This window comes from Tachypleus tridentatus, chromosome 13 (genome assembly GCF_004210375.1).
Source record: "Tachypleus tridentatus isolate NWPU-2018 chromosome 13, ASM421037v1, whole genome shotgun sequence".
Classification (NCBI taxonomy): Eukaryota; Metazoa; Arthropoda; class Merostomata; order Xiphosura; family Limulidae; genus Tachypleus; species Tachypleus tridentatus.
In genome coordinates this window covers 232995651-233020982 of record NC_134837.1, presented here as the reverse complement: position 1 = coordinate 233020982, position 25332 = coordinate 232995651, and the positions used below count along the sequence as shown (strand labels likewise).

At 31.6% G+C, this 25332-nt stretch overlaps 3 protein-coding genes across 4 annotated transcripts in view; 1 reads left to right on the top strand and 2 right to left on the bottom strand.

Annotated features, from left to right (window-relative positions):
- LOC143239418 (uncharacterized) overlaps nt 1–4997 on the bottom strand; it is a 56827-nt gene extending 51830 nt beyond the window's left edge. For both annotated transcript variants that reach the window (XM_076480450.1, XM_076480451.1), the window contains exon 1: nt 4514–4997. In XM_076480450.1, coding sequence (XP_076336565.1) covers nt 4514–4803 — 290 coding nt within the window. In that variant the 5' untranslated portion in view covers nt 4804–4997. The remainder of the gene's footprint in view (nt 1–4513) is intronic.
- The window catches only part of RpL24 (ribosomal protein L24), a 399722-nt gene that overhangs the window by 80668 nt on the left and 293722 nt on the right, over nt 1–25332 (bottom strand). The gene's annotated exons all lie outside the window — the stretch shown is intronic.
- On the top strand, nt 11469–23497 carry RpS4 (ribosomal protein S4). Its single transcript, XM_076480449.1, has 7 exons — nt 11469–11547; nt 14499–14576; nt 20222–20402; nt 21768–21865; nt 22046–22217; nt 22481–22610; nt 23312–23497. The coding sequence occupies exons 1-7, from the start codon at nt 11545–11547 to the stop codon at nt 23436–23438; spliced, it is 789 nt and encodes a 262-aa protein (XP_076336564.1). The 5' UTR covers nt 11469–11544; the 3' UTR covers nt 23439–23497.

The following is a 25332-nucleotide window of genomic DNA, read 5'->3' as shown; positions in this document are numbered from 1 at the left end:
AGCCAATCTCAGGAGTGAAAGTGTTGTATCAGGAAGCATTAATTAGCTTTTTCAGAATTGCATAAAACTTTTTCCTTAAACAATCACTTTCTTTTATATATTGCACTTGTAACAACACTGTCCCAATTGGAAAATTACTGGCATCTGTATCTAAGATCAGTGGATCTTTATGAGTTCGGTGAGAATACAGAAATAGTAGTCAATCTTTTCTTCTCTTTGTCTAATACTTGTTCCTAATCAGTGGTTCAACTAAACTTATTTTGGCTTTTCATGTAATTTGTATAAAGGACAAGCTATGATAGCAAATGATTTTGTTAAACAAAAACAGTATAAATGAAGTCCAAGAAATCTTACTTCACACAAATTCTTTGGTGCTGGCTAATTTTGCACAGCATCAATAGTAGATCTGTATACATTCCTTTGCTGATTGTACTCTAATGAAACTTATTTGTTAATGGAATAATTCCCATTTCTAGGGAATAAACTTAAGGTTATCTTTTTTTTTTAAATGATCTAGAACTTTTCTCAGCCAATCATAAGCATTATAAAAGGTCTTACCACATGTGATTATGTCATCCAAGTACATGGGTACAACGTTCCAAGATAGTTCATACAAAGTACACTGTTAGTAAGTAAATGTAGAAAATACATTACACAGTCTACATAACATTATGTGAAAGTACTACCCATACAGCCTTGCATCTTACAATTTCCAATCCAGATTTCATTTAAATTTTATGGTTTGCTCTCTTCATGGCCTTTATGATGATATCTTTATTCTTCAGATCCATAAAAGTATTTCCAACCATTAATCCCTCAGAATCTGCTGCAGAGTTTAGTTCTACTACATCTCAGTCACAAAAAGTTATTCTTAAGAACTCCTGGTATGACTATTTCACTTCTTGATGATGAAATAACCTGCATCTTAGCCCCACATTTATATCTCTGCATGAAGTCAGTTCCCAATATGCATTCTTCTTGAATGTCAATTAAACACTCATCAAAAAATATAGACAATCTTCTTACAGTAAGAATAACTTCCAACTTCCCTTTTGCAGAAATTTGATTGCTTGCTGTGTGCATCACTCCATCTGTAGACATCTTTGCACCTTTCATTACCAAATAAGGCTGAACTACTGTATATGTACAACTAAGGTTGTTCAATAAATTTTAAAGTTTCCCACTAATAAACCCATGGACTTTTTTTTTTAATAATAAACTTTTTATCTCGCTTGAGATAGATGGAGTATTCTCAGCTTTGAAATTCATGGTAACTGTCAAACACATGAATAGGCCCAAACAGTATACATTAAAAATAATTACACTGGCATAATCTTAAACCCATATATATAAATTTTGAAAGCCTTTACCACCATGATAATCTGAGTGAAAATTAGTTGAGTTACAGAACAAAATTATTTGGCTCCAAAAGATTTGACAAATAGCTAACAGAAATGAAGGTATACACAAAATACCTGAATAAAAATAATATTAAAATGTGCAGGGAAGAGAAACCAATTTAATTTCACCCCTTCAAGATATGTACTGCAAATATAAACAATAAATGCAATTGACTTTACCAACAGTATGTTTTAGAGCAGTGTTTCCCAACTCTAAAGCTACTATGCCCTGGTAAAACATTTTGAATAATTATCAGTGATGATGAGAAAACCTAGTTGTAGATAAAAATATACATGTAAAAACGGCTGGTTTGGGTTGAGAAAATGTTTTATGTAGAGGAGTAGAAGGTTGAAAAGTTGTTCGCTCCTCTACATAAAACATTTTCTCAACCCAAACCAGCCGTTTACATATATATTTTGAATAATTCATAGTGCCCACTAACATTAGTTATACATATTTTAAAAAGGAAAATGTGACAAGATGGATAGGCAAAAGTTGTCTGATTTTCTATTCAATTGCTCTTCAGAGTTAGACAATAAGATTGACAGATATAAAAATGCTGCTTTATTTCATTGATGACAACATTATATAGAGTAACTTCCATTAAATTTGTACCTCCCAGAAGCATGGTGAATAAATTCAAGAGAGGATTTTAAGGGAACAATCTTCACAATTCTTATACCAGAAAAAAATTGATTGTATTAAAATATCATATTAAAACATTAATACTTGATTTATTATCTAAGTTTTGATGCCAAGTTTATTTGTCTAAGATGATAATTAAGTAGTTTAATTAAATGTGAATGTAATTCACTAAAACATTGTAATGTGCACTGAGACCCACCTGTTACAAAATGGTTAAGGTTAATTGTTGGAGGTTGATAGAAGTGGTGAAAATTTCTGATTTTTATTTAGTGTTGGTGAAATAGTTGTTGACATTTTGTGCCTCAGCAGTTAGGAAACAGTGCTTTACAAGATTAAGAGCCATATGACTGAAACATACAAGATCACTAACAGTATCTATAAAAGTGCTGTGGTGTATAGCTATTTAAAAATAAGCAAAGAACATACAACAATAAATTTATTATTTGAAATAGAAAAGCTAAATGCACATATAAGATAGTTTACATATAAAATAGCCCCAAATTCTATAACTAAAGAAATTTTAATCCATTCTTTTGAAAACTGCTTGGACATATTCTGTATCAATAATAGTAATAAAAAGAAAATTGATGAATAATTGTGCACCCAAAGAAACAGGAAGATTATGAAAAGTTAGGAAGATAAAGAATGGTCTGTGTACAAAATAGGAAAATATGCCTGTAAAGAGAGAATGTAAGTACACAAAATAATTGTATATAGTTACGTAATAATACTTAGTATACACTAGATAAATTGTTGTTTCAGAGATGTGCGAGATGAAAAGTATATTATTAATAATACAAGAGAACAGATTAATTAAATATCAAAATAATGACAGTAAAAACTGACTATGTAATCTATAAGTAACTGTGATAAAAACCTGTAATAACAATGAATGAATATCAAGACTTGGAAACCTCATGGTATCAAGTATATGATGCAAATTAACTTGTATGTAATTTCTGATTTACTTAAATTACTAATGTTTTTTTCAAATTACCATGAAATAAAACAGTGAAAAAACTTTATGAAGTTTTGCTTCATCATATCAACATACAGACAAGATCTGATAACAATATTAGTTTATGCTATTTATAATTAACATAATCATGTATCATACATAGTACAAAAAAGTAATAATGTAACATTACACAAACTAATGACAAAAAGGGCCCATTTAAGCTTAACCTTTGTTTTTTATGAAATCATCAAATTTGTTATTAAACATGTATTATATGAAGTGCTGCCCCTCAGTACCAAAATAGGCAACAATGTTCTATAAATCAGTTACCTTGTTATAGGTGAGTGTGTGTGTGTGTGTGTGTGTATATATTAAACTATCTTAACTAGTGCATAGTCTGTCTTGCCAGTCTTAACTTTATGTTCACTCATCCCATTATTTTCAAAATTTAACACAAAGAAATCAAAAACCTTTTTATATTGTTCCCCAAAAAAAATAATCTAGTAAACTTCAACAAGATCACCTCCTATAATTTTTTTAACAGAAAATAAGGTGAGATTTATACATGGAATCATCCAAGTAGCCTTTCTCCAAACCATTTCTGGTTAGCCAATAACCTTTCTTTGACTAAAAAAAAACAAAAAAACACCCCAAAACTATACATATGATTTGAAGTGATACCTAACTCACACTACTGACTTTTCTGGAGAGAAAATTACCACTTTTAAATTAAAATCAACAAGTTTTGTAAATATATCCTGAGATTTTATTAGTTTTATAACAAGTACTAGTAACAGAACACTGTTTCAATGCTTTGGGTGACCTTAAGAAATTACCAAGATCCTTTGAGTTTTTTTGAGTCCTTCCTGTTAACTTGATCATATTAAATATGTGATCCATTATAAGCTTTCTTGTAAGCCCTTTGGATTTCTTTTTTTAAATAAATCTTTAATATTCCCATAATTGTGAACATTTTAACTTCTTAAACTTATAATATGTAATTTATCCTTTTAATTTAGTTTTACATAGTTCCTTTTCTTACTGCATTGATCTGAAACAAAATTTAACTTATAAATGCAGATACACCTTAAAATCTTATAAATTTAATAAACACTTTGACATTGTGTGTCATTTCACAAATTACAGCAGGCATGATATAGAACTTAACAATACTTAACAGTTGCAAATTTTATACTGTTCTTCCTCATTAACTGACAATTTAATAAAGCATCTAAATGATACAACTATGATAAAAAAACAGCCTCAGTCTGAGCATTTGAAAAATATCAAATACTTGGTGGTTATTAAAATACAACTTTACAAGTTGCATTTAAGTTAATATAGTAGTCTATTAGTCTTATAGTGTTAAGATTTTGAGACTATGAGCATATAATAAAACAATTGGAAGTGGAACACAACTGACACTGAAAAGTAAACAAAACGATTAAAAAGTAAAACAATTTTAAATAAGTTATAGCACTTATCAATACTGTTATGACTGTCACTAACCCAGCATTTTCCTGATCATGATCTCTTATTTTCTCACCACCTGACATTGGATGTTGCAAAGAAAATTCCAGAGTTCCAACTTCACAAACTTGGGTAGAATCTGTACTGGAATCACTTAGATTAATCATTTCACTCCCACGCGAGAATATATCTTGAGAGAATGAAGGATTATCAAAACTGTCATCTAAGTAATCTTGAAAAGTCACCGTAGAGTTTCTACGGATAGAATTATTTTCCATCTTTTGGTCCTGAACAGAATGGTTCTCTTTCACCATTCCTAACACTTCCATGTTACAGAGGTCACCCTTGAAAGAAAAAAACGAATAAATAAATGAAGAGTGTATATTAAAAGGACTTTATGGATTGTTTTTTTAATTTTGAAAAAACAAGAAATAGAAATGAAATAACACCATCAGTATTTACTTAATCAAGAAGCAAAGTTTAATCACATTTCTTTCCCTCTATCTTACGGAATAGTATATATATATATATATCAGGAACAAAGATTATAAAAAATAACAAGACAAAAAAAAATGTTGTTGAAACGATAAATAAAGAATTATTTAAAAAACTACGTATGAAAACTATCACAACAATGTTTTCGTAGTTTTAAAGTAAATAATATCACTAAATTGGATACTGAAATCACGACATCACAAACTTTGTGCTTTAAAGTGAATAAACACATTGAAGGTGCTCGACTCGTAATCTTACGGTCGCGGGTTTGAATCCCCGTCATACCAAACATGCTCGCCCTTTCAGCGCAGGGGGCCTTATAATGTTTGGTGAATCCCACTATTTGTTGGTAAAAAAAGTAGCCCAAGAGTTGGCGGTGGGTGGTGATGACTATTTACCTTCCCTCTGGTCTTACACTGCTAAATTAGGGACTGATAGGGCAGATAGCCGTCGTGTAGCTTTGCGCGAAATTCTAAAAATAACAAACTAACAAACAAGATATTATAAAATTATTAAAATAAATTAAAGCTTTTCACACTCATTTTGACGTAGGAGCTCAGCTTACGCTTTTAAAAGAAAGATACGGATACTTATATATATATATATATATATTTCTATTGAAGAAAACAGAACTAGCTTTTCTTTTACAATAAATGAAAATCGGGATTAGTAATAGTTAAATCGCCAAAAATCACATTCCCCAGGGTTTTAAAATCGAAGTGGTTAAGCATGGCAGACTTAATAACATATCAAAGTGGATGTTAAAGAATTATTCTACAAATTATACAGCAGTTAAATTCACTGCCATACCTGGAAAAATTATAAAAAGTCTGATTAAAGAACCTTTGCAAAATCATTTAGTGAAGGTTAATATCATAAAGAAAGCCAAAGCGGATTCACGAAAGACAAAGGGAAATAGTCTGCAAACTCTTATTTAAGGACGTAACGTACATGCTATTGAACGATGGAAAAATTATGGACTTGATGTACATAGATTTTTTAAAAGGTTTCTACTGAGATGTTGATTGGACAGAATATTAGCAAAGAAACGCAATTCAGTGAAGATCTGGTAAAACAGTTACTCTAATTGAAAAATGGCTAGACAAGAAAAGCAAAAGATCTCTTTGTATAGGAGTCCGATCAAGCCAGACTGAAGTGTGCCTTGTAGGTTCATGCTTAGGTGTTTCCCCCTTATTTTCGTAAATGGCAACAATAGAAGTATATAATTAGTAAATTTCTAGAATTTACAAATGACGTTAAACATTTTGGCGTTTCTATCTGTTTAGTTCAGGCAGGGACAGTTGAAACTGATTGAACTCCCAGTCTTTGAAGACATTTGAGTCCTTTGAAGACAGAGACGACGACAAAAACAACGATATTAATATTATACAAATTATATTATTATGTATAAAGTGTACATGTTGGTTATGTGTAATGTTTTAAGTTTAATTTTACAACTCTTTTTCTAATTAACAAAAAACATATTAACAAACACCTCCTTACCACTGGTTGTCTTGAATTGTCAAGCTGTACAGGTGAGTTATTTCTGACGCTGAAACATTGAAATGTAAGCTAAGTACTTGTTTGTAGTCGTACAAGATTTAATATTCGTTTGCCTTCCCATAAATTCTATATTTTACGATATAGTACCTGGTTTGTTTGAGGGTAGAAAGAAAATGAAATAAAAATTCACGATAAAACTAACTATCCAGCATTCTGCTCAATCAATTATGTTTTGAGTCTCTATGACCAATGGACCCAACACATTGCACTGTTAACTGTTCAGTAAGTTCTTGTGTTGAAGTACTGTAGAATGACATGGGCGAGCCCATTAATTTATTGGTCAACTAAGCATCAAATAAATTTTAATTGTAATATGTGCAAAATAATGTAATTTGGTTATCGCAGTTTGGGTTGCATGTTTTAATATAGCTGGTAATCTACTCAACAGCATGACTGAAGAAACATATCTTGGCATTGTGACGAATTAGTCACGGAAACCATTGAAACGTAACTCTGTTGTCAGATGCAAAACTAATTAACGTTCACAGGATGCTCTCAATAAACTTGGTTGCGAGAACTATAATTTATAATTTTAATTTAACAAAAGGTGCTCTCTCTCAGTTGTTCCCTACGTTATTATTATTATCATTAGTCAAATTATACTTAGTTCACAAGCCTACAGAAAAACGTCTATGAATATTTTATCAAACCTGGGCAAACCTTCTAAACATAATCTTGTGCACGTAATAGGACTATAATATATCGATTCTTAAAACAGCTGGAAAGATTTTACCAGTTTTTCATCGTTACTGGCCAATTTTCTCTTCGCAGCCATTCAGGCACCGGAGTCTGGTGCGAGGAATTGCTAAATATACCGTGCCAAAATCTATGCACAGCTGCTAAACAAATTCCTGTGAAGACTCTCAGGATATTTTTAAGTTGATTAATATATATATAAAAATGGCTGGTTTGGGTTGAGAAATTTTTTTATGCAGAGAAGTGAACAACGTTTCGATCTTCTTCAGTCATCGTCAGATTCACAAAGAAAGAAAGATGTAACTGACCGATAGCTAACCTTGGCCTGGCATGGCCAAGCGCGTAAGGTGTGTGACTCGTAATTCGAGGGTTGCGGGTTCGCGCCCGCGTCGCACCAAACATGCTCGCCCTCCCAGCCGTGGGGGCGTTATAATGTGACGGTCAATCCTACTATTCGTTAGTAAAAGAGTAGCCCAAGAGTTGGCGGTGGGTGGTGATGACTAGCTGCCTTCCCTCTAGTATTACACTGCTAAATTAGGGACGGCTAGCACAGATAGCTCTCAAGTAGCTTTGTGCGAAATTCCGAAAACAAACAAACAAACAAAGATTGCTGACCACATGTTTGAAGAGGGTTGTGTAAGTGAGTGTAGGAATGTAGAGGGCGTGCTTAGATGTTTGATTATATTTATTAATATAGGTATAAAGGTGTTCCTTTATATTGGTTTATTTTGGGCTTGAATTGTTGTATAAGTAAGGCTTCTTTAATTTTGTGTTTGTTTATGTTTGTTTCTTTATTTAGTATTTGGGTGTTTTCTATGGTTATGTTGTGTTTATTTGATTTGCAGTGTTCGAAAACGTGTGAAGGTGACTTTTTGTGTTCTTTGAATCTGGTTTCCATTTTTCTATTTGTTTCTCTAATATAGAAGTCGTGGCAGTTATCACATTGTATTTTATAAATAATGTTAATGTGGTGTTTATCAGTATAGTTTTTACAAAAAACGGGCACAAAACTAAGGTCTATACTGCGTAAAAACGACACTGACAAACACCATACCACACATGAAACAAAACAAAAACTCAACATACTAAGAAACCAAATAAACACAGCCATAAAACTATGCTCACCAGATAAAATTAACGATGAATTAGACAAAATAAAACAATACTTCATCAACATCAATAAGTTTCCTCCACAAACCGTAGAAAACATTATACGCACACACCCAGACAGAAAGCAAAATCAACCAACTAAAGTAAATACAGCTCACGAATAAAAAAAACCACGAAACCATATACTGCTGTATACCATATATTCGTGACATCAGCAAACAAATAACCAACATTTGGCAAATATTAGTAACAAAATATGACATTCCAGTTAATACCAAATTTATTCAAAAACCAGGCACAAAACTGAGGTCTATACTATATAAAAACTACACTGACAAACACCACACCAACATTATTTATAAAATACAATGTGATAACTGCCACGACTTCTATGTTGGAGAAACAAGTAGAAAAATGGAAACCAGATTCAAAGAACATAAAAAGTCACCTTCACACGTTTTCGAACACTGCAAGTCAAATAAACACAACATAACCATAGAAAACACTCAAATACTAAATAAAGAAACAAACATAAACAAACGCAAAATTAAAGAAGCCTTACTTATACAACAACTTAAACCAATATAAACGAACGCCTTTATACCTATATTAATATAATAAAATAAATAAAATTATATATTCAAACATCTAATACCGCCCTCTACATTTCGACACACAGTTACACAACCCCTTTCAAACATGTGGTCAGCTTCCGGTCAGTTTCCTCTTTCTTTGTGAACCTGACGATGACCGAAGAAGGTCGAAACGTTGTTCGCTCTTCTATGTAAAATATTTTCTCAACCCAAACGAGCCGTTTTTGCATATAAAGATATATTTTATGAAACACTGTAAATGTGCATGACTCAGGTCTACCAACAGGGGGTGGGAAGTGGTGCAGGATAACTGCCCAGGGTCCGGGCGAGTGAAATTTGGCTGTACCGTATAACCCGCGAAGCACCTTTAGACTATATCTTCATTTAATCATAAAAAGCATAGTTATGGATTTTCTTTGCATATAGACGCTTCATATGTTAAGAATAATTCAAATAATAATTTGAGTAATGATAAATTTAATTTGTTATTTTATATCTTTTAATAAACGTTTGTTGTTATTTTATTAACGTCTTTAATTAAGTAAAAACGGCTGCTGCTATGATTTTGCTTTGTTTATGAGCGCATTGCTGTACTAATTTAGGATCTTCTATTTAATAAGATATTTAAAAAGTTGAAAAAAGAAAGAGAAAGGAGACATGGCAAGGATATTTGTTCCAGAGCCCGTCCTGGCTCTTGACACTCTTGCCACAAACTATCTGAATGAGTTGTTTATTTTTCACTTCGGCAAAACGAATTCGTAACCGCAGAACAAGGATTGTCTTTGAGGGATGAACTTGGTCATGCTGAAGTCTGACACGAATGTGGTTTTGCATCGGGACTGGTCGAGACTAGCCTTCGACGGCTTGGTCAAGCCCGGACCAACGTTGAGAACATCCCACAAACGTCGTCAGTAACGCAGCATGTCGGGTTTCTGCCTGGCACGAATTTTCGCCCAACAACTAACAGCTGACTGAGAAAAGTCACGGACCGAGGGCATCCGACTATCTGACTGATACAAACCATTTCAATGGTCATTAGACGATGTTGACGCAATGTAATTTCTGCCCACTCCTCTGAATGTCAAAGTGAAAAATTCAACCAAGCGCGGGTAGACGGGAGGAGTAACTATGGACGTCCGTCCTGTTATATCTCCAGCAGACATCTAGTATTCACATGAAGCTGTCACCATATCCAAATTACATGCTGTTCACCGAGTCCTATCGAGGACTACAGGTCTCCACAAGTAAGGAGGTAACCACTTTCTAATCAGTAGTCGACCACATACTCATTGCTTTATCATAGCCTTGGTTTTCTTCATCTTCCATGGACCATCGAACTATTCTTCAAGCTACCATTTTAATTAGCGAAGCCAGCTCTTGTTTTCTACTTTCCATCCTGTCTCACATATCTTACAGCTTTACCCCATTCACTTTTAATGTTTATGCTAATTTAAACCACCTCAAGTAATTCGGTATCCATCGTAACTTCAAATAATACCATTATTATTTTCGAGTAGAACCAAACCTTAGTTCCACGAGCAGAACTGAAGAGAAACAAATATTTATGAGCGCCCTTGGTTGTCTCGCCAGTCGATCCGGAGTTCGGGAGATATAAAACCTAAACCACTGCCAAGCTAGTTCGTTAGTTAGTTCATTTCAAAGTTGAATTACATGGCTATAAATACATAATATATGCAATGTTGTTGTGAGAGGCTTATTTTGTACTTGACTATTGTTAGACTCAAGTTTACACGAAAACCTCAGGCACACTTGGCCCATTAAATAATGGTTGAATGGGAAAATCCAATGCAACAGTAAACTGTTGAAAGAAATGTAACATTCAATATTACGTAGCTTAAAACGTAATTTCTATAAACAGACATAAAACAGAAAAAAACAATATAATTAAAAGCTGTTAATGTAAAATAGGAATAGTGATCGTGAAAAAAGTAAGTTAAATTCAAATGCAAAGGCTATATTTATAAGTATAGAACTAAGGACGCTAAAAAGTAAACAAACTAGGCTGGAAATAGAGTCTACATTAATTTTTGGAGCTACAAATTTCTATTGTGACGCCATTATAATCGATAAGTATTGTAAATGTGGTGTCAGAAAAGAGAATTGTAGTTTGAAAAAATAATGTAGACACTATTTTCAGCCTAGTTTGTTTTTAGTTTTTTGAATTCCTAGTCGTAGGATTGAAAATATTATCTACTCATTTTAATTCAACTTGTTTTTGTGCAATTTTGAGTATTCCTCCTTTTAAATTAATAATTTTGAATTATCTTGTAATGTGGTTTATGGAAACATACATAGTTTGATACTCGTTTTATATTAAGGAATAATACTAAAGCAGATCAACATTTCATATACTTTAAATCTTAATTTCATAATTTCGAAACACATCATTATAATTTTTACATATTTTGGATTAATTTACAGTGATGCAAAATTTTGGAAACTGCAATAAAAACAATTAATAAATTTTCGAAACAATTGTAATTTATATCAATAGTTTCGCTCTAGTGGCCATATTAACAGTCAACAGTTATCAGTACTATTCGCAGAGCATGCTGGGTTCTCTTTCTTTTTCCATTCTTGTGGTGGAGTAATATGGTAAGGTAGAATATAGTGAATGAATTATATCCATTAAAATCAAATAATATAATTGTGACTAACATCAAGATTTATGTAAATTCAGTTTTGTTAAGAGCAATTTATTATACACGTTATAATTTTAAGCGCACTGGCGTTTGTAAAATATGTCACATTATTAAGTTACCAGAAACATGAGCAAAGAACAGGAGTTATACAATTTTTTTGTGAAATAAGGATGGTAGTCGTCTGATTGTTAGGTTTTTTTTAATTTTTAAAGTGTTGATGCAACCGTCGTTAATTTTTTCTTACGATTGTTTAATTGATCCCTGTAAAATCGCTTGAGTTTGCTTTTTTTTCTTCTGGGGTATTACTTGTAACTTAATTTTGTAATAGCATAAAAATGTACTAAAACCTGTTAAATTATGTAGACTTAAGTATCAGGTATTTCAATGGCAAAGTTCAGTTTAAGAGATATTGAAGTATTGAAAAAGGATTAGGAAAAAGTGTTGACAGGGTGACTCTAGGGGCATGCTTGATTCATACGTTTTGAATTTCCTTTTTCAGTGGTTAAGGTGCAGGAATATGAATTAAATATCACCTGTGTGAAGATAAATGCATTGCTATCCTTGTTTTTTTTGTTGGAAGACAGGCTCTATTATGAAGCTAAGCAAAGCGATGAAACAGGATATTTGATTTTTCGAAATTTTATAAGTGTAGTTAATATGCTTCAAATACCTTGGTAGAAAGCTGAGTATTGCCTTTATATTTCAGAAACAACTGTTTAGTCTGAGCATCTTCACTATGGCAAAGTAAATTTAATAAATGCTACATTGGCATATTTTTTTCAGTGTTGATAAGAATTGGACGAAGTCCAGAATGTAATATAAAGTTATTGCTGTGCAGAAAGTGAAACATGTTGATGAACTGAGCATACCCTAGAGTTTTTGAAGTTTGAGCAAAGCTACACGAGGGCTATCTGCACTACCTTAGAGTTAGTGGGGACTATGAATCACATTAAATAGTTGGTAAAGATTTAGGTTACCACATCAGCAATTCAATATCATACACTTTGTTAATTTTACTGTAACTGATATAATCTTGCATGTTTGAAAGAATGAGGCAATGTTTCAAAAACTTACAACTTAGTTTTAGATTTGTATAAATAATTCAGGTTGTTTTATGATAAACATTATAATTTTGTTGTCATTGCCAGATAGTTAGCTGAACTGTAGAATTTCAAAGATATTTTTGTGCATTTATGTGTACAAATTGTCAGATTAATGTTCCTCAGCAAATATGATTTACTTGATGCTGTACATACTTAATGTTAGTATTGAACAATAATGGTGTTTAATATTTGTCCTAAAACATTCATTTGTTGTAAAAATGTTTGGGTCCTTGTACATACATAATATTAAATCATAAATTTGCTTAAAATAGTTTAGCATATTTTGAAATATTGATTATATATCTGCTATAGGGAATGTACAGAATGTAATGTGGTTATGGTTCTGATGTCTTGGACTTGTATGTAGAATTAGGTTGAAATATGGATTTACTTGTAGAGCACCTTTTTTTTTTTTAAAGATTGTTAAATTTTGGATTTCATAAACTCAGATCTCAAGAAGAGAAGGAAAAAAAATGGATGCATTCCAAAATTCAATACAAACATCAATTTAGTGTGTAGTGTTTCTAAAGTCAGCATGTGATTGACTTCCTGTATTGTTTCAGGGTTGGCTCAAAGCTGTGAGAACTGTTGAAATTGAAAAATGCACTTATGACTGGCATTGTCAGTCATGATTTTGCCTGGTAATGCAGTAGTCATCTTGCTAAAGGGGCAAAAAACAGCAAAGTGAGTACACTTATGACCCAGCTGTTTCAGATGAAGCAGAGAAATTTTTCTGTGGCCAGCTGCATAATTGATATCACTTACATCCCTGAACACAAATGATGCTGTAGTAATGTTCCACTTAAATATAAATTTATACCTTGATAACACAACATTTCACTTAAATATAAATGTATATATTGATAACATGAACTGCCACCCTTTAACTTCATTTTTCTCAAAATAACATTTTTATGATCTTGATATAATTAGATTAAGAATTTATTGAAAAAAGCAGTGACAATACTGAAAATGTGTGAAGTTCAGAATGTTTTAACTTCAGGTAATGTTATACTGTTATGGGGGTTAAAACTTGGATGTTAAACTGGTGATATGTTTTAAGCACAGGTTCTCAGCCAGAATAAACAAAAATGCAATAACTTGTGTAACACAGCAACTAAAACAAGAAAGATTTGTTTGTCACTTTGGCCCAAGTTGCAAAATTGTTAAGATCTGATTTAAAAATTAAACTAGCACTAATGTCACTCATTATGTACATTGCCTTCACTCATCTTAGATTGATACTTGCAAATGTAATTTATTTAAAATGTGTTTTATACTTGTAGTAGAATTCTTGCAGGATTAAATACTTTTTTCAGCAACAATATACAAATGTGAATTTGAACACAAGATATTTGACTTTCTATTGATGCAGTTGAATATGCAACATCCATGAAAACATGAAAATATGTTTTGATGTCTATCTTGGAAAAATTGAAAGTATTTCAGATATACCTTTGGCATTGACCAACAGTGATGTTTTAGTAGTTTCAGTGTTGGTTAGTATTACTGAATTTTGGAGTGCATCTGATAAGACAAGTATATGAAAGTTTATGAAATTGTTATCTTTGAGACTAGTTAAGGCAGTTTAAAAATTTATTGAATTGTTTGTTCATCTTAAGGTGTGGTAAAAGTTGAAAATTAGAAGAGATTGAAAAATGATCTTAGAAGCATTGTTGGCAATAAGGAAAGGATTTTCATTGCATAACAGAGTAAGATATTGTAAATAAGAGGAAAGCCTAGATGGGCCAAAATTTCCTTTGTTACTGCTTTAAAATAAAGCCTGATTTTAAATTTCTAGGCTCGTGGACCGAAAAAGCATTTGAAGCGATTACATGCTCCAAAATCATGGATGTTGGACAAGTTGGGTGGTGTCTTTGTAAGTATGTGTAGTTTTAAAATTTATTATACTTTTGGAATCAAGTATGAAATTTTTTTAGTCATATTAATACCAAATGTTTTGTATTGCTTATTCCTTTGTATATAAATTCCTCATATGAAGTTTGATTTATAGTTAAATTTATGCACAGCATGTTAGGTATACATAGTATAAGTACTAGAGAGAGATCATTGTTTTCTTTCTGTATATTTATTGCTTAGAGTTCTATAAATTTAAACAAAAATAACAAGTCTAAGGCCTTGGATATGTATTAATTATTTAAGCACATGAAAAGTAAGATAACTGAAATGTTACTGTTGGCAGTAGGAGTGTCTGAAACATTTCTTGCTTGTTGAAAGTACTTCAGTATGGTACAGAAAAATAGATAATGGCACCATTGGTGTAAAGCATTGTGTTATACTTGGTGAGTTTCCAAGTTTGTCGTGAAGATTCACAAGTTAAAAAAGTCTAGTTGAAATGCTTAATTAACAATATTTTTGTATAAAAATTGTGTATTTGCTCATAGTCGATAATTTCATGAAGATATAAAAATAAGTTGATTACACTTTGAGCCCTATGAAGCTTTCTCATAACTTTTGGGGTAAACAGTTTTACATTTCCAACTGGTTGGCTTTGAAATGTGTTGTATTCAGGTGTATGATGTAAATATCAGATGTTAAGAAAAGGATTTAATAACAATTTGAGTAACCAAGGTTGGCTTTGAGTTGAAGTGAATGGGACAGTACTAATAGACCAACAGGCCTTGTTTTCTTTGTTTTAGAAGGAATATACATAAACTGTTTTTGTAAAATGAAGTATACAGCAAGTTTAAATGAAGATTTTACTCGTATAGGAAAAAGATGTGGAATATTTTACCCATGAATGCAAAGTTGGAATATTTGTATATAATTTAAAAGATTGTGCTTTTCATGCATGCTGTCTGTGTTTATTTCTTAGGTTAGTAGAAAATGTGTGAGGGTAAAGGTGTCATTTCTGTGACAGTGGGCCTAATAATTATGTTCATGATAGAACATAAATAGAAGCTTGTGTTTTATACAAAATATTCGGTGGATAAAACTAAACATTAGCAATTTATCAGCTGTTAATGATGGTGGTTTCTCATAGCATTACATTGATTATAAATCCCAGTGAGCAAGTTTCTTAACATGATCTCTAACTCATCAGTGCTCTGACAGAAAGTGTTAATAGCATAAATAAGCAGTGTTCATACAGCATAGAGCCAAACTAAAATAAATCTATATGAAATACTGTATGTTGAAATCTTGTTCTAAATTTTTTTTGAAGTTGTGCTATCAGGGTTTCCGCCATATTTTTGAAGTCTGGACATATTCAGGAATTTCATTTAATTTGTCTGGTTAGAAAAAATTGACAAGTTTGCATGGGAGTTGGGGAAATAAAAACTAAAAATATGGGTTTTTGCATTCCTTTGTTTATTATGTTCAGTTTGTCTACATTGTCTACTTGGTTTTTGTATGGGCATTTCAGTACTGTGAATTAATGATGTATTGTATGATGTATGCTATCAACCCATGTGCCACTTGATCAGATATGAAACTGACATACAGACTATGTCTTAAGGAAATGTTGCTAAACTTAGAAATTATTTCTGAGGTAAGTTTCCAAACTAATAACATGATGCTTAGTGTTAAACCATTTATGGCTGTTGTGTATTTGAAAGTAATACTTTTGATGTCTTGGTGTTATGAAGTTGTAAACTTCTATTAGTCTAATACAGGGATCTTCTAATGAATATGCCACAAATCCAATATATCCCAAAACTGTTGTTGCAAGTTCATCTTTTCATGTCATTTAATCTGTAATGTTTATGACAAAGCATTTCTAGTTAAGGCTATAAATGAAACTTGGTATGATACAAGAAGCATGCTGAAATAAAGATATTGACAGGATCCAGTTACAAAATGACTTGATGTGAGCTTAATTGGGAAAAGAACTGAACCATTTTTTAAAAAATTGTCACAAGTTTGATAGTTATACATGTGGTGAGAACAGCACTTCATAATACCTGTCAAGACACCCTTTCAAAACATAACAGGCAAGGAGTAGGAAAGATCATTAACATTTTTATAGAAAAAAGTACCAAATATGTGACCACATTTTGTAACTTGAATCACACATTTAACCTTATGCAAGTAATTCACTGGTATTATTTTCTTGAAATTTATGAAAATATTCCACTCTGACAAATGCTGAAGTTAAAAAAAAAAATTATAGTGCAGAAATTAAAATTGATGGTAAAGTCTAAACAAATACCAACTACCCAGCTAGCTTCATGGGGAGGTTTTTTAAGTTTTTCTTAGGTACTTATATGTATATCTTGATCTTTGTTACAAGCAAAAAATGTTTTTATCATTTGAGTTAGAGAAGTAGTGTATCTTTGGCCTTTTTGAAGCTATAAATGAGTTGATATGCTCACTTGTGGTCAAAATAGGTCTACATTAATTAGTCCTATTTATGGTCGCTTTTTCTGACACTTTGCCATTAAAGCATCACCCAAAGTAGGTACAAAAGTTTTTAGAATTTTGTGTATTGCAAAAGGTAAATATAAATTATGAATTTTCAGATTTATATTTTTGATCTTTTCAAATTCTTCATTGCTTGCATTTGAGTGTACGTTTCTCATGAGATTACCAAAAAAAACTTGAAAATACATGTTAAATGAAACTAATATTTTCTGCAAAACAGTAAAGGATACTGCACAAGGTGTGATCAGGTGTTAAAAATGCTTGAATATTAATTGTAACTTCATATGTAAATTATTTGATTAGGATAAATTAGTTTTTTAATATGAGTTCGTGATTTAGTTAATTTTCTACATTGCAAAAGGTAGGTTTAAGCTAATTGGGCTAAGTTCTTTTTTGATTAGCTAGACTAATCAAAACTTTGTTATTTGAACTGTCCAAAATTTCTACATTGTAAAAATTACATGAAGTGGAATAATATTTGTGTGCATATTATGGCTGGAAGGTGGACAAAAGCGTTGTTCCTTTATTATTAATCTTGTGATTTGTACTAGGCATTACATTTTAGTTTCTTAGGTCAGTAATGATTAATTTTGTTCTCTTTGTTTTAATTTTTAACAATTTGAATAAATTGTTAACCCGTGATGATGAGATAATGCAGTTGTAGAGAAAATTATATGTTAAAATGGCTGGTAACCAGAGAAAGAGCTATGTAGAGAAGTGAACAACATTTCAACCTGTTTTGGTCATCATGAACCTGACAATGACCAAAGGAGGTTGAAACTTTGTTCGCTCCTCTACATAGTGCTTTCTCTACTCATACCAGCCATTTTAAAGTGTATAAATTGTTAATTCTATCTGAAGCAAAAAGCACATTTCAGGTTTGAAATGCACATTTATATGTCAGAATTTACTTAAAGTAACAATTTTAATTACAAGAAAAATGAAGAAAGGCCCAAATTTTTCTGTGTTTCTCCAAAAAGTTTTACTTTCATTTATCTGCAGGTTTTACTTTTTTTATACTTAAATTGATTTGAATCAGGAAATATTTATTTCGAGACGCAACTGAACAAATTACTACTACAAATGAAAAAAGCCAACACAATTTCACAAACACTTTATTCCTACTTACGTAAAACCGACTCACGCACACCGCAAATATACGGCATCCCCAAACCTCATAAACCAGATTGTCCATTAAGACCAATAATGTCCACATATGAATTGTTTAATTACAATCTTGGTAAATACATAGCATGGGCATTCTCCAAATATGTAACATCAGCCAGCTCATTCATCAAAGACTTTTAATTTCAAGTCTAATCTAAATCAACTTAATCATAAAGCCTTAATGGCCAGTTTCGATGTTATATCCCTCTTTACAGAAGTTCCAACCACTGAAGCCTGCAAGATAGCCTCAGAACTCTATATCCGAGACCCTAACCCAACTGTAGAATTCCCAGTAACCAGTTAGCAACCCTCATAGAATTCACCACGATAAAGACAAACTTCATGTTCAACAACCAAAACTATATACAAACAAATGGCCTAAGCATGGGCAACCCAGTATCACCAGTTCTAGCCAATATATTTATGACAGAAGTTGAAACACAAGCAATTAACACAGCATTACATCCACCACTATACTGGTACAGATATGTAGATGGCACGGTTGCGGGATTCAAATCTACAGAACACATACTTAATTTTTTCAATCACATTAATTCTATACATCCCAACATTAACTTCACATGTGAACATGAAAGCAATCAAATATCATTTCTTAACCTCAAAATTACAAGAACTGATACACAATTCAAAACAGAAATCCATCGAAAAATCACCCATACTGGACTATACATTCCTTGGGACTCAGCACATGAAACAAAACAAAAACTCAACATACTAAGAAACCAAATAAACACAGCCATAAAACTATGTTCACCAGATAAAATTAACGATGAATTAGACAAAATAAAACAACACTTCATCAACATCAATAAGTTTCCTCCACAAACTGTAGAAAACATTATACGCACACACCTAGACAAAAAGCAAAATCAACCAACTAAAGTAAATACAGCTCACGAATCAAAAAACCACGAAACCATATACTGCTGTATACCATATATTCCTAACATCAGCAAACAAATAACCAACATTTGGCAAAAATTAGTAACAAAATATGACATTCCAGTTAATACCAAATTTATTCAAAAACCAGGCATAAAACTGAGGTCTATACTATGTAAAAACTACACCGACAAACACCACACCAACATTATTTTTAAAATACAATGTGATAACTGCCACGAATCTATATTGGAGAAACAAGTAGAAAAATGGAAACCAGATTCAAAGAACATAAAAAGTCACCTTCACACGTTTTCAACACTGCAAGTCAAATAAACACAACATAACCATAGAAAACACTCAAATACTAAATAAAGAAAAACATAAACGCAAAATTAAAGAAGCCTTACTTATACAACAACTTAAACCCAAAATAAACCAATATAAAGGAACGCCTTTATACCTATATTAATATATAAAATAAAATTATATATTCAAACATCTAATACTGCCCTCTACATTTCGACACACAGTTACACAACCCCTTTAAAACATGTGGTCAGCTTCCGGTCAGTTACCTCTTTCTTTGTGAACCTGACGATGACCAAAGAAGGTCGAAACGTTATTTGCTCTTCTATGTAAAATATTTTCTCAACCCAAACGAGCCATTTTTGCATATAAATTTCTCAACAGGTGGGTTTCTCGACATCACTGTTGCTCAAAGTGTTGTGTGAATTAAAAAGAAATATTTAGTCTGTAGGTTACAGAAGTAAATTGATTTTTAGGTTTCCTTATTCTTTTACTAATTATACAGTGAGACTTGTTAACTACATTTATCACATTTACAGCTTTTGGAGAAAAACTGTCAAAAGCAACTGCCTTTTTGAACTTTTGTAGCTGCTAAGTCAGTTGTAACCAAATGATCAGTATGATCCTGTTTTGTAGCTGATGTAAAAAAAAAATTTATAATGCATTTACTATTGCAGTGTAATCTCTATTAAGTATTTTAAACAAACTGGAGGAAACATTGAAATTTCATATTAAATTTTGAAGTGCATATATTAACTTTAGGCACCACGACCAAGTACTGGCCCTCACAAACTGAGAGAGTCTCTACCCCTCATAATTATTCTGAGAAATCGATTGAAATATGCTCTGACAAATGCTGAAGTAAAAAAGATTGTTATGCAAAGACTGATTAAAATTGATGGTAAAGTCAGAACAGATACCAACTACCCAGCTGGTTTCATGGGTAAGTTTCTTGAGTTTTCTGTAAAATAAATTATTTTAAGCAGAAAATATTTTTGTCAATTAATTTAGAATTCTTGAGTTACAAGTAGGTGATGTGTATAAGGAAAGTATCTTTGGCCTTTTCGAAGCTATAAATGAGTTGATATGCTCACTTGTGGTCAATATAGGCCTACATTAATTGGTCTTCTTTATGGTCGCTTTTTCTGACACTTTGCTGTTAAAGCATAACCCAAAGTAGGCACAAAAAGTTCTTAGAATTTCATATTGCAAAAGTAACACACAAACTCTGAATCTTCAAATTTGCATTTGTTTTTTTCCTCAAATTTGTTATTTGCATATGTGCATATGTGTGATTTTCTCATGAGATTATTAAAGAACAAATTTGAGAAAATACATTTTAAGTTGTTTTTAATATTTTCTGCAAAAAATTGAATACTACTGAAGATTTAATCAAATGTTTAAAAATGCCTAAATATCAATTGTAACATCATATTTAACATTTTTTAGGATAAATATTTAATTTATGAGTTAGTGAGTTGGATTATTTTTTCTACATTGTAATGGTAGGCTTAAGCTAATTGGTCAAAGTGCTTATTGAGTAGCTAGACTGATCTAAACTTCATTGCATCTGATCTGTCTGAAATGTAGATTTAAAAAATAATTTGATAAAGTTGGAAAATATTAGAGTTGATGTTTTGTAACATTTAGTGTTTTCTAACTTTTGTTTCTGTGCTGCTCCATTAAGTTTTACCTTCATACATCTACAGATTTTACTTGTAGATTTAAATTGATCATAACCACTCACATTTATTTAAAAAAAAATTTTTAGCCTGAGGTAAGGTATTGGTTACACCATTTCAAATGATTATTGGTTGCACCCTTTGTGTTGTAACCTTGTCAGTCTGCAGTCTTAACAGTAGCAATGTGCAGTAACCAGTCTTTCTGAAAATCCATTGCAAGTCTAAAAAAAGAAACATCAATATTTCTATTAAATTGTATAATTCTATTAGATTTTTTTAACTGAAAGGTAAAGATATGTTTGTATGTTTTATCTTTCAATGTGGTTATACTTCATGAAAAATGTCATTGGTTTAAATTCAGTTAATTTTGTTTTTTGTGTGCTCTCCATTGCTATTAGATTGTTTTATGAGAGACTGCTACACTTTATTTGTAATTTTCAAAGTTGCTAATTGCTTTGCTTTAAATATGCTTGTGCTTATTTCAGATATATTTTTTGTTGTACTTAGTAGAATATCAAATTATATTTTACTAACCTTTCTAGGTGTTTATTTGTAAGCACTGAAGACTGTTGGTTGTTCATAAGAATTTTTTGTACAAGTTTTCTTAAATTAATGTTTTTAAACAGATGTGGTCACCATTGAGAAGACTGGGGAATATTTCAGGATTTTGTATGATGTAAAGGGTCGATTCATTTTACATAGGATCACAGCAGAAGAGGCAAAGGTAAGAGGTCTTAACACTAATTGGAACATGTTTAAATAACTAAAATAGAAGTTTTGTTTTATTTAGATAACTTCTGAGACCGTGTTTAAATAAAATCGTGTTTTATAAATTAGTGCTATTCAATTTAGGAATAGTATCTTAGATTAAATGTGTAAGTAAATGTTTTTTTTATATATATAGTATAAGCTTTGTAGGGTGAAGCGTGTACAAGTTGGGCCTAAAGGAATTCCTTTCCTGACAACTCATGATGGCCGGACCATTCGCTATCCTGATCCTCTTGTAAAAGCGAATGATACTGTTCAAGTAGATATTGCCACAGGAAAGATTATGGACTTTATCAAGTTTGATTCAGGTAACAAATTGTATTAACAGTTGTGCTACAAGAAGACTAACTTAAATTACTAAGTTTGGGTGGAACTAAGGAAACTTTAAAATTGAAACATCAGTTATAAATGAAATGAATCTGAATATTAAAAATATATGTTCAATATCTGAAAAGGTTTAGTTAAACCATCATTTATGCCTATTTCCAAACTTTTAGTATTATAAGAAAGTTTTGTCAGTCTTGTATTTGTTAGGTATATCTTGTTAGTTGCATTTTATAATAATATTTAGGTAACCTTTGTATGGTGACTGGTGGACACAACTTGGGACGAGTGGGTATTGTCACTTCCAGAGAGCGACATCCAGGTTCCTTTGATATTGTCCATGTCAAAGATGCCCAGGGACATACTTTTGCCACTAGGTGTGTAGAAAAGATATACACAAATTTATATTCAAATGATTAAAAATTGGTTTTCACAGATTTGTGAAGTATTTTACACTGGTTTAAGCATTATAATGCATTTGGAATTTGGAAGCAGTTTGTATAACTGTATACCATTAAATCCAAGTTAACAACTAAGAATAAAGTTAGCAGTTTGAAAACATTAAAAATTAAAAGGAACTGCTATTAAATTAAAAATGTGCACTAACATAAAGGCAAAAGTATTATGGGAGAAGCATGTTCTTAGTATAGTGAGATGAAATATCAATTGTTTTATAAAACTAGCTTTTAAAAAGATTCTGCAACATGAAAGTATGCAGTTTAATATGGTGAAATTAGCATAAAATGGTGGTGCCAATGATGAGATTTTCTACTCATGATTTTCTATGAATGTCTGATTAGTCTTGCTGAGGTACTCCTGTTTTGACAACTGATATTTAAATCAGATGTCACACATTTAATATATAGCAGTTGTAGTAAAATTAATGCTAACTTTATTAATAGTTAGGGACAGATTTGTAATTTTAATGGCCATCATTTTAGTAGTTCTGAAAGTTTAATGGGTTTTTAATTTACAAGTTGTATATTTGTGTGAAATTTAGTTTAAAATATTGTGATTGTGTTTATAATAATGGTAAAAACTAAAAGATTGAAATTAAACAACTTTGCATTTTGTGTAGGTTGAACTACATTTTTGCCATAGGAAAAGGCAATAAACCTTACATTTCTCTGCCTCGTGGAAAGGGTGTGAGACTTACTGTGGCTGAAGAGAGAGATCGACGTCTTCATGCAAAGAGAGAACATTAAACTGTCAAGGAAGTTTTCATGTAAAGTGGAGAACTGTAATAAAATATGCTGAAGAAATATTGAGCTTTTTATTGATTATTTGTTTCTCTATAATAACACCTTCAACTGGATATAATCTTGATTGTTTTTTAAATAGTTATTCTACTACCTTTTTATTAAATTAATGTAAACGTGGGGTCAATACCCCTAGTTTAGCAGTGTAACACTACAGGGAAGACAGCTAGTTATCACCCCCTCCCCACTTTTGGGCTACTCTTTTAGATGGACTGTCATGGTTGAAAGGGCGAGTATGTTTGGTGTGACAGCAATTTAAAACCACGACCTTAAGATTACAAGTGGAGGACCTTAACCTGGCCATGCCTTACCTAATTATTATACAATGCTTGAAACTTTAAAAAAGTTTTGTACAGGTAAAATGTATGTGCAACTGAAGTTGTCTTAGACAAGACATGTATTTGCACATTGCTATTAATTATGTAGGAAATTTAGTTAGATAGGAACTATAAATACTCAAATATGGTTGCAGCTTCATTTTACGTCTCAGAGTAATGCATGTGGTCAGTTGTTCTAGTTACTTATTTGTTTATTATTATTACAATGTATAAAGCTTTTATATTAAGTAATCTTTTTCATAGACGGTAAACTGCAAACGTTTGTAAGAAAAAAGCCAAATTAGTAGCAGTAGACTGTTTACTCTACCTACATATCCCTATTTTTACTTCAAGTGTAATTCTAGGAAACATCACGGAGCCAAAACACGGGTTTGTAGTCCAAGTAAATAACATCAGTATCTTCAGTCTTCGTTGCTTTTTTTTTTTTTTACAACCTTTGCATGCTTTGGAGAGCTTTCACCTAACTTGTACATCACTGCATTAAAAATTCAATTAACTGAATCTAAACAAGGTCTGCATTACATTATAATTTTAACGACTTTTTAAGTTTCGTAGACAATGTGTATAAATTATTCAAATGTGTACATGTCTGAAAAGTAATGCATTTTTTTCCTGTTCTGAATACTTAATATATTTTACATGCAGTCTTTCCATCTATAGTTTTACAGGACATCACATTTATTCTTCAACTGTCTTCCTAAACTGAATACCAACAATGGGAGTTTTGTGATGCCATTTCTAGTACAGAAATGAACATTTAATACTTAGGTTTAAAACTCTTTTAATACTCAGTATTACAAGTCTTATAGGTAAAGTAGCTCAAGACTTGTCATGTTTTTAACTGAAGGAACTGGATGTGTAGTTACTGAAATGGTTGATTTTCTATCATTGACAACTGTTACTATGATTACATACATTATTCAAAGTCATCCTTAAATTGTGTTTCTGTTAATACTTGAAGTCAATTGTTTGCTAATATGTGGTTGAAATGCAAATATTTCTAACGTGAAGTTTGTGTGTAACAGACGTGTATGTTTTACTAAAATGACAATTTTTCACAATATTCTTGTCAGAATCAAAGCAAAATTACTTTAATACATGCTTGGTTCAATGGACCAAGCTCATGCATGTTGGATTAAAGACAATCTGATATTTTTCAAGTAACAACATAAACTTCTGTTAACAGTTTATTAAATGAGGATGTGTAACACACCAATAGTACAACACATTTGCCTTGTTTTTGAAACAGACATGGGTTCACTTTTTTTGTGGTAGATTTATGGGTCATAATGCAACATCATTTGTGTTTGAGCGTAACTTAAAGTACCAATAATGATGAATCCAAGTAAACAAATTGCCATTTACTGATTACCATTGAAACTTGAGCCTGCACTTAAGAACTTAAAACCAACCAATAATAAAGACATTATTGGTTGCCTTTAAATGTGGTAAAGACTGACCAAACAAGTGTAACTAATAGCCCTCTGGGAAAGAATTAGTAA

Coding starts and splice junctions, on each gene's coding strand:
- RpS4 (XM_076480449.1), top strand. Junction 14,577..20,221: donor ACAAGTTGGGTGGTGTCTTT/GTAAGTATGTGT, acceptor TATTAACTTTAG/GCACCACGACCAAGTACTGG. Junction 22,218..22,480: donor CTTTATCAAGTTTGATTCAG/GTAACAAATTGT, acceptor AATAATATTTAG/GTAACCTTTGTATGGTGACT.